General features: G+C 41.9%; 1 protein-coding gene across 4 annotated transcripts in view; it reads left to right on the top strand.

The window, feature by feature from the left end:
* Positions 1-10,944, top strand: part of GYG1 (glycogenin 1) — a 35,822-nt gene extending 24,878 nt beyond the window's left edge. For 2 of the 4 annotated variants that reach the window (XM_081064099.1, XM_081064102.1), the window contains exons 6-8: positions 7,681-7,900; positions 9,793-9,843; positions 10,110-10,944. In XM_081064099.1, coding sequence (XP_080920225.1) covers positions 7,681-7,900; positions 9,793-9,843; positions 10,110-10,283 — 445 coding nt within the window. In that variant the 3' untranslated portion in view covers positions 10,284-10,944. The remainder of the gene's footprint in view (positions 1-7,680; positions 7,901-9,792; positions 9,844-10,109) is intronic. The other 2 variants (XM_081064100.1, XM_081064101.1) reach the window with 1 other exon arrangement.
* The last annotated feature ends 1,297 nt before the right edge of the window (positions 10,945-12,241 follow it).

The following is a 12,241-nucleotide window of genomic DNA, read 5'->3' on the forward strand; positions in this document are numbered from 1 at the left end:
ATTTACAAAGTGACCCCCCTGACTAGTCCAGTACCCACCTGGTACTATGCATAGTTATTACAATGTTATTGACTATATTCCCTATGCTATTTTACATCCTTGTAACTATTTTGTGACTACTAATTTATACTTCTTAATCCCTTCAACCTCTTCACCCAACCTCCCAATTCCCCTCCCTGCCAATCTGCCAACCATCAGCTGTTCTCTGTATCTATGAGTCTGATTTTGTTTGTTCACTTATTTTGTTTTTCAGATTACACACGTAAGTAAAATCATATGTTATTTGTCTTTATCTGACTGACTTATTTCATTTAGCATAATATCCTCCAGGTCCATCCATGTTGTCACAAATTGTAAGATTTCATTTTTTATGGCTGAGTAGTATTCCATTGTATAAATGTACCACATTTTCTTTATCCATTCGTCTATCGATGGGCACTTGGGTTGCTTTCATATCTTGGCTACTATAAATAATGCTGAACTGAACATAGGGGTGCATATATCTTTTCAAATTAGTGTTTTGGATTTCTTTGGATAAATACCCAGAAGTGGAATTGCTGGGTCATAAGGTAGTTCTATTTTTAATTTTTTGAGGAACCTCCAAACTGTTTTCCATAGTGGCTGCACCAATCTGCAATCCTACCGACAGTGCACAAGGGTTCCTTTTTCTACACATCCGTGCCAGCCCTTGTTGTTTGTTGATTTATTGATGGTAGCCATTCTGACAGGTGTGAGGTGGTGTCTCAATGTGGTTTTAATTTGCATTTATCTGATGATTAGTGACGTTGAGCATCTTTTCATATGTCTATTGGCCATCTGGATCTCCTCTTTGGAGAAATGTCTATTCAGGTCCTCTGCCCATTTTTTAATTGGATTGTTTGGAGATTTTTGGTGTTGAGTTCTATCAGTTCCTTATAAATTTTGGATATTAACTCCTTATTGGATATATCCTTGGAAAATATCTCCTCCCATTCAGTAGATTGTCTTTGGTTTTGTTGATAGTTTCCTGTGCTGTGTAAGAACTTTTTAGTTTGATGTAGTCCCATTTATTTTTTTTGCCCTTGCCCAAAGAGATATAGCAGGAAAACTATTACTAAAAGCAATGTCAGAGAATTTACTGCATGTGTTTTCTTCTAGGAGTTTTATGGTTTTGAGTCTTACACTTAAAAGTCTTTAATCCATTTTCAGTTTATTCTTGTATGTGGAGTAAGAAGGTGATCCAGTTTTATTTCTATTGTGTGTATTTGTCCAGTTTCTCCAACAACATTTGTCGAAGATACTGTCTTTACCCCACTTATATTCTTCCATTGTCATAGGTTAGTTGACCACATGGATTTATTTCTGAACTCTCTATTCTCTTCCATTGATCTATGTGTCTGTTTTTATGCCAATACCATGCTGTTTTGATTACTATGGCCTTGTAGTACTGTTTCATATCAGGTAGCATGGTACCTCTAGCTTTGTTCTTCTTTCTCAAGATTGCCATGGTTATTTCGGGTCTTTTGTGGTTTCATGTAAATTTTAGAGTTATTTATTATAGTTCTGTGAAAAATGCCTTTGGCATTTTGATAGGGACTGCATTGAATCTGTAAATTGCTTTGGGTAGTGTGGGCATTTTAACGTTGTTAAAGTACAGGTGTTACCTCCTTGGTAAAATTTATTCCTAGTTTATTGGTTTTTTGTTTTTGTTTTTTGATGCAATTGTAAATGGGATCGTTTTCTTATTTCTCTTTCTGATAGTTTGTTAGTGGTGTATAAAAATACAGCCAACTTCTGAATATTAATTTTGTATCCTGCTACATTACTGAATTCATATATCAGTTCTAATAGTTTCTTGGTGGAATCTTTAGGGTTTTCTATATATAGTGTCATGTCTTCCGCAAATAATGACAGTTTTACTTCTCCCTTTGTAATTTGGATGCCTTTAATTTCTTTTTCTGTCTGATTGCTGTGGCTAGGACTTCCAATACTGTGTTGAATAATGCTGGTGAAAGTGGACATTGTTGTCTTGTTTCTGATCTTAAGGAAATAGCCTTTAGCTTTTCCCCTGTGGGTTTTTCATATATAGCCTTTCTTTATGTTGAAGCCTGTCCCCTCTATTCCCACTTTAGTGGATTTTGTCAAATGCTTTCTCTGTATCTGTTGATATAATCATGGGATTTTTTATCTTTCATTTTGTTTATGTGGTGTAGCATGTTAATTGATTTGCAGATATTGAATCAAAACCAGATAAAGACACTACAAAAAAAGAGAGAGTTATAGGCTCATATACCAGATGAACATAGATGCAAAAATCCTCAACAAAATATTAGCAAACCAAATTCAACAATACATTAAAAAGATCATACACCACGATCAGGTGGGATTTATTCCCAGGATGCAGGCTTGGGGGACTTCCCTCCTCTTGAATTTTTTGGAATAGTTTCAGAAGGATGGGAGTTAATTTTTCTTTCAATGTTTGCTAAAATTCACCTGTGAAGCCATTGGTCCAGGACTTTTGTTTGTTGGGAGTTTTTTGATTACTGATTCGATTTTGTTTGTAATGATTGGTGTGTGCAGATTTTCTGTTTATTCTTGATTCAGTCTCAGAAGACTTCGGTTCAGCTAGACTTTAAATGGTTCTCCAGGTTGATTGTTCTATAATTTAGCTGTTTTTTAATGTGTTCATGGGTGAGCACAACATATATCTACTCTGCCGTCTTGCCCCAGACTTTCTATGGTTGTACAGTTTCTATGGTTGTACAGTTTCTATGGTTGTACAGTTTCTATGTTTGTACAGTTTCTATGGTTGTACTGTATGATGCACAAACCTGCATATAAGGCAGCCAGTGTGAGGCCTAACAGTCCACCTTATATCAAGCCCAGGGCCGCCCTAGATGATTTCCAGGAACGTCCTGTGGATGAGGACCTTATGCCAAACTTCAAAGTCCATCTTCGCTTCCCTCCCCTCTTCCCGGGCCCCGTGTTTACCAGTGAGCAGCTACCTTACTTCCCCCCCTCAAAAGGCCCCTGGCGGGGTTGGCCCAAACCTTCCATGTGCAGTGACTCCCCCAGGCCTGCTCTTCTCATGGAGACCTTGCTCTAAAACTTGTTTTCCTCCTGCCCCTCATCGCTTCCATCAGTCCATGAGGTGTGTGGCAGTTAGGTACCATACCTACAAAAGGAGTTCCTGCCCCTTACTCTACAGAAACAGGGCTGATCCCAGCCTGACCCCATAACATCCGAAGCCTGCACTTGATTTCTGTGTGTCCCAGCGTCTTTCTTACTTCCTCTCTTACGCGTCTCTGCCATCACACTCCTGAATCCACATGAGCTGTCTCTGGTCTGCCCATCAATACCCTGGCGCCAGTCAGTTTGTGCAGGAAACCTACTCACAGCATGCACTTTGGGACTCATTTTGTTGCTGAAGTTTGGGAAGCTGTTAGGAGGGTACATCACAGGGTACATCCTGCACACTCCGGCTCACCTGTGCCCCTCTCACCCTCACCCAACTTACCAGCACCAAGGAATTCCTCGCCTTTGGGCAGAAAGGGCAGTTCCACCCAGATTTAGGACGCTTATGATCTTGATTTCTACCTCAAGCAGGCGTATCGAGAACTTTCCTAAAACCTAGACTGCGCTGCCTGTGAAAGTACCAGCCAGTAGATACAATTTTTCACTCTGTGAGGGTAGAATAGGTGAAGAAGCTAATTTTAAGGAAGAAGGATCCTTCCCCAGCCACTGTGGGTAACAATAACCTAGCATTAAAGAGACACTCGAAGACCACGGATTCCTGAAGGTGGAGGCCAGGCCTGAGCCACAGTGAAATGCAGGGTGTGGAAGGTGTCCCCAAATGGAGTTCCTGTTGACATGCAGGGGCCTCATGGGGCGGCATCTAACCAGCATGAAGCCGGCATCCGGGGACGTTGCAGAAGTCCCGCAGCCACCATGGAATACAGACAGAGCCCCGGGCTGAGAGAGAACCGGGGCAGCCTCCCTGTGCAGACACTTGTGGCACTGCAGTGGCATTCCGTGGGGGTCCTGTGCCTGAGCTCAGAAGGCCCAGCTCACAGGCTGAGGTGTGGAGAGGAGCTGGAGGCCATAGACACTGGCCAGCTCAGTCCACGGAAGGGCCACTGGCTATCTGGCCCTAAGAAGCACCATTCATTTCTTGTTCTCTCCTCTTTTCGCTAAACTTGATACAATCTGCAGCTTTCTGAGAACAGTCTTCCTTCAGACACTGCTAAGTGGCTTGCTTTGTAGCTTTCTTTCCTATTGCTTACTTCCTGTTGCTGTGTTCTTGACTATGTTTGGGGTATTTCCAGGGCTTATTAGGCACACTTTTCCACCTTTCAGATTGATCATCTATAGGCAGGGAGTTAATCCATGGAGTAAGAAGTGTCACTCTTGGATGACATCCTTAAAATTCTGGGAGTATCTCATAAAAACAGCCTAGCTGTGGTTAAGAGCCTTGGCGTTGGCGCCAGACTGCTGGGTGGAATCCCAGCCCTGTCATTCACCAGCCATACGATCCTACACAAGGTAGTTACCCTTTTCAAACGTTGCTTTCCTCACATAGGAGGTTAACTGACATAAATAACGCACATGTTCTCCTGGCACGAGTGAGTACACAAGAGAGCAGGTTAGAAAGGAATAGAGTTTTTCTATATTCATGTTTTAATTTGCTTTAATTAGTGCTTGTACCTCTCATGTCATGAGTGTGTATGACGTTTATATCAGGTCTAAGCAAATCATGGCCAAGGCTTAGGGGTCAGCTAATACAGGAGGAGCAGACAAATGCTGTCAGTGCAGGCGGGGAAGCTGGGTCAGGAGGAGTGAGTGTCTGAGAAGCTTTCACCGCTCTCTATTCTGGTGTTGGGCTTCAGTGTTTACATTGCTGGGATGAGGCGGTACGGGCCCTCCCCGCCTCGGCACACAAGGGTCGGAGCTCTGGTTTGGGCCCCATCATCATTAGAACATTTGCTGAAGGCAGATGTCTTAGTGCTGCACGGCTTTCCCAGGCCTTGTCGGGCCCACTCCCGGCACAAAGCGTGTCCTGAGGGTGCCCACCTGCCCTAAACTGCTATGGAATTTCCATGGCCCGCAATGTGGGTATTGCCCTGGTAGCCCCGAGCTGTTGCCTTGCTTGTGCTATTGTTTATTACCTCAATGTTGGTGACTCATCTCGCTGTTTGGAGAAAAGGCTCTTGGGACCACACGCTGAGCATCATGCCACATGTAACAGGTGCTTATTTCATGAAAGCCATACTGTGCACAGATTTGAGCATTGATTTCTATCCTTTTAAGGATAAAGTGGAGGGTTTGTGTGTGTGTGTGTGTGTGTGTGTGAATACACTGTATGTATAAAATAAAGAGTAAGCTTGGGAGTATCAGGTATCTGCATCTTTCTCAGAAGAAATGCACTCTGGGATGGTCACCCTTAGGAGGAAATTTACAATAGGCTCTACTTGGATAGTTTGGGAATGGTGGCATGGCAGGATGGGAAGAACTCAGGCTTTAAGAGAGGCAGACGGGTGCCAGATCCCATCTCTGCCACTTCATCGCCTCCTCCTAGGAGCCTCCATTCCCCATCAGGGAGACCTGCCTTGCAGGACTGTCATTCCCAGTCGTGTCCAGTGATAGCTGTGTAAAAGGTCTCTGACATTAAAAAAGTAATCATACATTTTAGGAGCTGGGAAAGGTTACGTGACTAGAGTTTGCATTGTATTGATCTGTATATCGTGATCAGAGCCTTTGTTTGCCTCTGTGATAAATCCACTAAAATCTGACACGTGAGCCTCACACACAAGGATCTGTCCCATTTCCCCTTTCCCTAGCAAAGCTTCCTCCTGGGCTCCAGCTGAAGGAGCCTTGGTCCAGCACACGTATGCTCGCCTGAGAGCTGCCACCCCCTGCCTGAAATTCCCCGTGTCAGCACCCGCTCCCCAGCTCCTCTGTCGTACACACTGAAGTCCCATGCGCCGGCTCAGCACCTCCTGCCGCAGTGATCCTAATTGGCTTCCACCACCTCCTGCCTCCGAATCCTGGAGCAGCCACTGTCCCCATCCTCCTTTTGGCACTTGCATTCATCTGTGTTCTTACTTGGTTTTCTATGCATACATTTCCTCCATCCCAGAACAGCACCACTCTTAACTCTTATTCTTTTTAAGATATTATTGTGAAATACAGTGTATCTACAAAAGAGAATATACAAAAAAATGTGCGATTTTAAAAAAATGTCCACCACCCAAGTTAAGAAATGGAACACAACCAGTACCTTAGAAGCTCTTTTGTCCCTTGCCCATCACAGCGTCCCCTCTCCACCGGATAACCAATACCATGACATTTATATTGATTACTATTTTCTAGTCTTTTAGTAGTACTTTTTTGGTTTTGTTTTAAATGGATTCATGTTTTTCTATTTGAATTTGTATGTATTTCTTTTTTCTGGCATATTTTTAAAAGTTCATTGACTACATATGTGTAGCTATAGTTCATTCATTTTCACTACTGTATTGTGTTCCATGATACAGATATACCAGAAATTGTCCTTTTAAAAAAGAAAAGAATGTTAAGGACCAGGTCACATAATTTAGTTTTTATTACATGGGACAGGCACAGAGAGCCATGTAAAGTTTGAAATTGCATGAGAGAAAATATCTTGGCTCAATTTTCTGCTAGAAGTAGGAAGGGAAACACAGACGTGTGAGCCTCCCCCCGCTCAGTCCTCTGCTTTTAACCAACCTAGGATGTGGGTGTGTTTCTAGGGGGACATAATGGTGAAATTTAAAAAGTACAAAGAGCAGCTATAAAGTGGGAATAATACTTAATGAGTGATTAGCATAGAGCTGATAGTAAATATTTTTTGAATGAAAAAAATGGACTGGATCAGTAACCATAAAATCTGAGTAACGTTCAACAATAAGCATGTGGGTCTTGCTCATATGTTTGTGCAGAGGCTGGGACAGCTCCGATAATCTCAGCTGGGTTTGGAGCCAGGCCACAGGCTTGATCCCTGTTTGCTCCATGGGTCTCATTCATGTGGAACCGCAGGCGACCCTGGGCACATTCTCAGAGAGGGTGAACAAAACAAACAATGCTTTTGAAAGGCACAGTCTCTTCTGCCCACATTCAGTTGGCCAAAGCAGGTCAAATGAGCACACCCAGCATCAGTGAGGCAGGAAGATGTACTCCCTCGGGGAGATGGATAGGAGAAGTGAATACTTGCTGAACAATAAGCTCACCTCACATGTGGTCATCTGGGTGGTTTCGAGTTCGTACCTATTTCAGACAGTGCTGGGGCTCAGAGCATTTTGGTTATGGCCCCTGTTGCATGTGTGTAAGAGTTTCGTTGGGGTACATGCCTGTGACCCCAGTCTATGGGTTGTAGAACACGAACATTTTCAACTTGACTAGGTAATAATAGCAAGTGGTTTTCCAAGTGCTCAGACCTTCCCTATCCACTAGGAATCGGTGTTTTGGTTGTTGCACTAATCCTGATACTTTTGGATTTTTGTGTATATTTAACATACAATTGAATAACCTAAAAAGCACATCAAAAAATTTTTCAGTGAACTCAGTTTCCTTTCCAACCACTGCTGCAGGATGGGAGGTGCACTGCTAAGGCTCCAGAACGAAATGCTGCCTATTTTGTTAGCACTCCGCATCCACTAACCAGTTCAACTTGTGTTCAATCGGCAGGTTTGGCTCAAATGCCAAAGTTGTGCATTTCCTGGGACACATCAAACCGTGGAATTATACTTATGATCCCAAAACAAAGACTGTCAGAAGTGAGTCCCCTGATCCCACCACGATTCACCCCCAGTTTCTCGACCTGTGGTGGGACATCTTCACCAGCAGTGTTTTCCCGCTGCTCCAGCAGTTCGGCCTTGTCCAGGACACCTGCTCGTACCAAAATGTGGTAGGTTCTGTGTTAAACTAACTTTCAGGTAATTTGATGCTATATTTTGAAAAACTTGGTATACTGGCAGAAATGGATTATTTGGTGGCATTTTAAACAAAGAGATAAACAAATTTTGTGTTTAAAAAACAAAATAAAAACAATGCCCATCTCAGAGGGGAGAGATGTTACCAGCAAAGGCTAAAGCAGTAGATTTTGTGGCAGATTTCATTAGCTCTGAGAGCCTAATAAAGGGTTTTAGAGGTTTTCCTATGTATCCATACATTATAACTATAAAATTCTTAGCCCATTGTCCTAAGATTGTGAGATGTTCCGAAAGCAGTGGTTTATAAGAATAAAGGCTGTCCCATTTCATGTTTTAGAAGCTGCAAACATTTAAATACACCTGTTTTATTTTTGCCATTGCTCAAAAGAATGAGTTTTCAGTGAAAATTACAATAACATGAACATACAAATACTTTTCTAGGATTATTTTGATTTGCTGCTCGGACTCCTCTATGGTATCTTTAAAAAAGAAACAATGTAAGACGAAGATGCCATATTAACATTTACAATAACAAACTGCTTATCATCTTTTCTGATTTTAAAGGTCTTCCTCTGAGGTTTATTCTTTTTTAAGAATTGGAAAAGAAATTAAACTTTTATGCTACATATTAAGATATAAAGAATAGAATTGAATGGGTGAATTATAATCAAGTCTAACTGATCAGTTAATTACCTTGCTATAATTGTAAGAGACTAAGGTTATAAGAGATCCGTCTCTTTGCTATGGTATAAATTTTAGCCATTTCATTTATTAGCACTTTTAACAAAATATAAAACGGAGAAAGGGAAGGATAACTCACTTACATTCTTACTCTAATTGTTTTATGTGGATCATGAAATAACACTTGTACTTGGAACATTGCCTGGCACATAATAAGAGCTTAAGAAAAGTTAGCTATTTTTTATTTAACCTTACAACTATTTTATCGAGGAAATATTGATAGTCCTTTTTTATATGTGAGAATGAATTAACTGAGGCTTAAGGATGGTACGCAATTTAGTCTAGTCAGTAGCAGAACTGGGATTCCAATCCAGGTCTGAGAGACTGTTAGGAAACACATGAAGAGCCTCCTGTATCTTTCCTGCTACAAGTGGAAGGCGGAGGCAGGCCTAACCCAAGGGAAGGACTTCCGCTGCCTCAGCTGTAATACAGTCCCATGGAACCTCCCGCCCCCAAGTACCTGAAGTTCCAGTTTATGTAAATGCAGATGTATACACCGACATTACATCCATGTAGTAACAAAATCAGGTAATCGAAAATTCGGTCCTCCCATTTTCTCTGTCAAAAGCAACACCTATACGTATTCATTCACCTTCCTTTTTCTCCGCTAAGATTTCCAGTACTCTCTCCCTTCAGAGTTTTTTGAAAGATAGTGTTGATGTTCCTTGATGGTCCAATTGAAGTTAATTGCGTATCTATAAGTAATGAGAATCAAATTTAATGTAGAGTAGGTTTGCTCCATTTCCTGCACATTTATTTTGTTCCTTCTGCAACCCAGGGACTGAGAATTATGAACCAAGAAAGGTGAAGATGGGAATTGAGACAGTTGTTCCAAACTAAGCTAATTAAGTTAACAGAAGCTACAAGAATAGATGCTACTTGGTAATGAGCTTGACCAGGCAGATGAGTTTGGTGCATGGTCTCACCGCCTTAGCTCTCACTTTTACAATGTGACAGCTCGTGTACAAGGTGCGGCTCTCTGGGTAGAGTCCTTCTGAAGCTTAGCTCAGAGGTATCATTTTGTTTAAGTTCTCAACCTTTCTGAGCCGACACAGATCAAGAATTTATCGTGAGACTTGTGTTCCCGTGTCCATCCATCTTACACTTTCTACTGAACTGTTTGCAGCTTTCAGACTTGGTCTATACACTGGCTTTCTCTTGTGGCTTCTGTAGAAAGGTATGCAGAACTTAAACATTAACCCTAATTACTTTGTTCTCCCAATGTTTTCACTGAGTCAAGAAGTCTTCATTTCGTTAGGAAAAAATCATATGACCCTTGTATTTCTGTGTCTTTTTTGTTTGTTTCATGTGATACTTTTCAGTTTTTGCTACGTTGCATGATAATTCACCCTGGCTTTTCTCACCTTCTTCAATTTATTGCATTCCTTAAAGCATTCTGATTTTCAGCTCTCAAGGAGTCTCTGCTTCTGCTCTCCTTTCTAGGAAGACATCTCAGGAGCCACATCACAGCTGTCCCTTGGGGAGGGCTCAGCTCCAGCACAGCCCTTTGTGTCCTCAGAAGAACGGAAGGAGCGGTGGGAACAGGGCCAGGCTGACTACATGGGAGCAGATTCCTTTGACAACATCAAGAGGAAACTTGACACTTACCTCCAATAGAAACGCTGCCATTTTCCCGTGGACGCATCACTTCGCAGGCACTTACTTCTTATACTTAGTTTTTAGAGCTGGGTTAAGGAAGGTCTGTTACAGTTGCTAGTGGCTTGCACTGAAATTCATCAGATGTGGGGCTTTTGTAGGGCAGAAGCTGTGAAATAACAATTCTGTTACATAGACTGTTGTTTTTAACCCTAGGCCTATTTCACTGATGTTTCAGATGTTTGTCAGTTATGCCCATTGCCGAGTTATGTGGTAAAGGAGACTCAACCTTAAACTAATAAGATGGCTATGTCAGCTCTTAAAATGTGCTCAGCCGGATGCCGAATCAGGCTCCCTTCGGAATGGGACATGGTGTCGGTCTCTTGCTTGCTTGTTGTGCCTTTACAAGTCCTGCATTTCAGGGTTCCCTGGGGCTGCCAGAGTGACTGTAATCCTGCTTTCAGGTAAAGACAGCCCACAGTAACACTGCTGAGTGACTCGTAAGCATCCCGACAGGTGACTTCAGCCCATTTTTGTTCCTGGTTTTAGTGTCTGGCAATGCTCACCGGCTTTCTGTGTACAGAGGGGCAATGTGTGCAGTGCTGTATATCTGAAAACAGCAGTGTGTTCTCTGGTTACCTGCAATAGCACCTTGAATGACAAATAAACACTTACTGCCACAGCTTCGTTGTCTAATTAAATTAAGGATTCCCACTCCCCTTGAAAAAACGTCATAGGGAATTTTTCATAATTTGTAGAATTTGTGGTTTTAAAACCAGTATAAAACTTGACAGTGGAATGTATGCTTTAAAAATTGGTTTCCAGGTGGCTAATGATAATTCAATCTAGTGTTCGCCAGTGATGGTGATGGATCTAATAGATGAAAGTGACATCATTTATCTACTCTGTCACCCATGTCGCATCTCCATGTTAAGGGAGTATTTCAGATTTTAGAATATTGTAACCTTAAAACCCTCACAGGTCCATTGTCAGTCTCTGAACGTACTCAATCTATCAGGACTGTTAGAAACAATATGGGATCCAATGTCTTCTAGTGTTTTATTCATGACTGAAAATGGTAGAAATCTAAAGCATATTTATTAGTGTACGTACAGATGATTATAGGTTGCAAGGATGGCAAGCTAGAGAAAGGCAGGATCCAAAATGACCTTTTAAAGGTACAGTCAGGAATGAGAAGTCATTCTATTGAAGAAAACAGGAGAGAAGACCCACACGGGAAGAAACTTGAGAGGTTTAATTGGGCAGAAGCTGCAATGGCTTTTATGACCTAAACTTCAAGGTCACCTTCTTTTCTTCCCACAATATCCTGTTGGTTACATAGGTCGGCCCTATTCAGTGTGGGCATGCATGAGTACGCGGGGCTGTGCAATCCTGCCCCCGGCCCCCAGAGGCTGGCTAACACAAGAGCTCAAGAAGAATCTGAAGATTACCTAAAACTGTAAACTATTAAATGATAAGTGATTTCTGAAGATAAAATGAGCTACAGTAATTTGGACTAGTGGAGAATGAATTGCTGTGATCTTCAAGCACATGCAGCGCTTCCACACAGAAGCTTCGGTGCTTCCGTGTGTCAGGTGCTGTGGTCCAAAGACCTCGTCAGAGAGACCCTCCTCGTCCAGGGATTGCAGTACTGGGTCTGAGCTAAACTCTTCCAGGGAGAATTCAGTGCATACAGACACATGGCTAAACAGAAGTTAATGGCATTAGTGAAATATACAGGTCACACAAGTGGACAATCTATGTATAATTTCAGAGTTCATTTCAGCCCTATGTTGCTTTCACAGTCCCAGTGGTCATAAAGATATATATCTGGTTTAAGGAACTACTTGAGCTTATTCCAGAAATAATGTCTACCCAAGTATTCAGTCAACTCAGTTTCACATCAAACAGTTTGAACTGACAATCACCTTTAAGACAGACAACACAATTCATTCAACAAGCACTTATTAAGTACCTAC

Source organism: Rhinolophus hipposideros (genome assembly GCF_964194185.1).
Source record: "Rhinolophus hipposideros genome assembly, chromosome: 2".
Lineage (NCBI taxonomy): Eukaryota > Metazoa > Chordata > Mammalia > Chiroptera > Rhinolophidae > Rhinolophus > Rhinolophus hipposideros.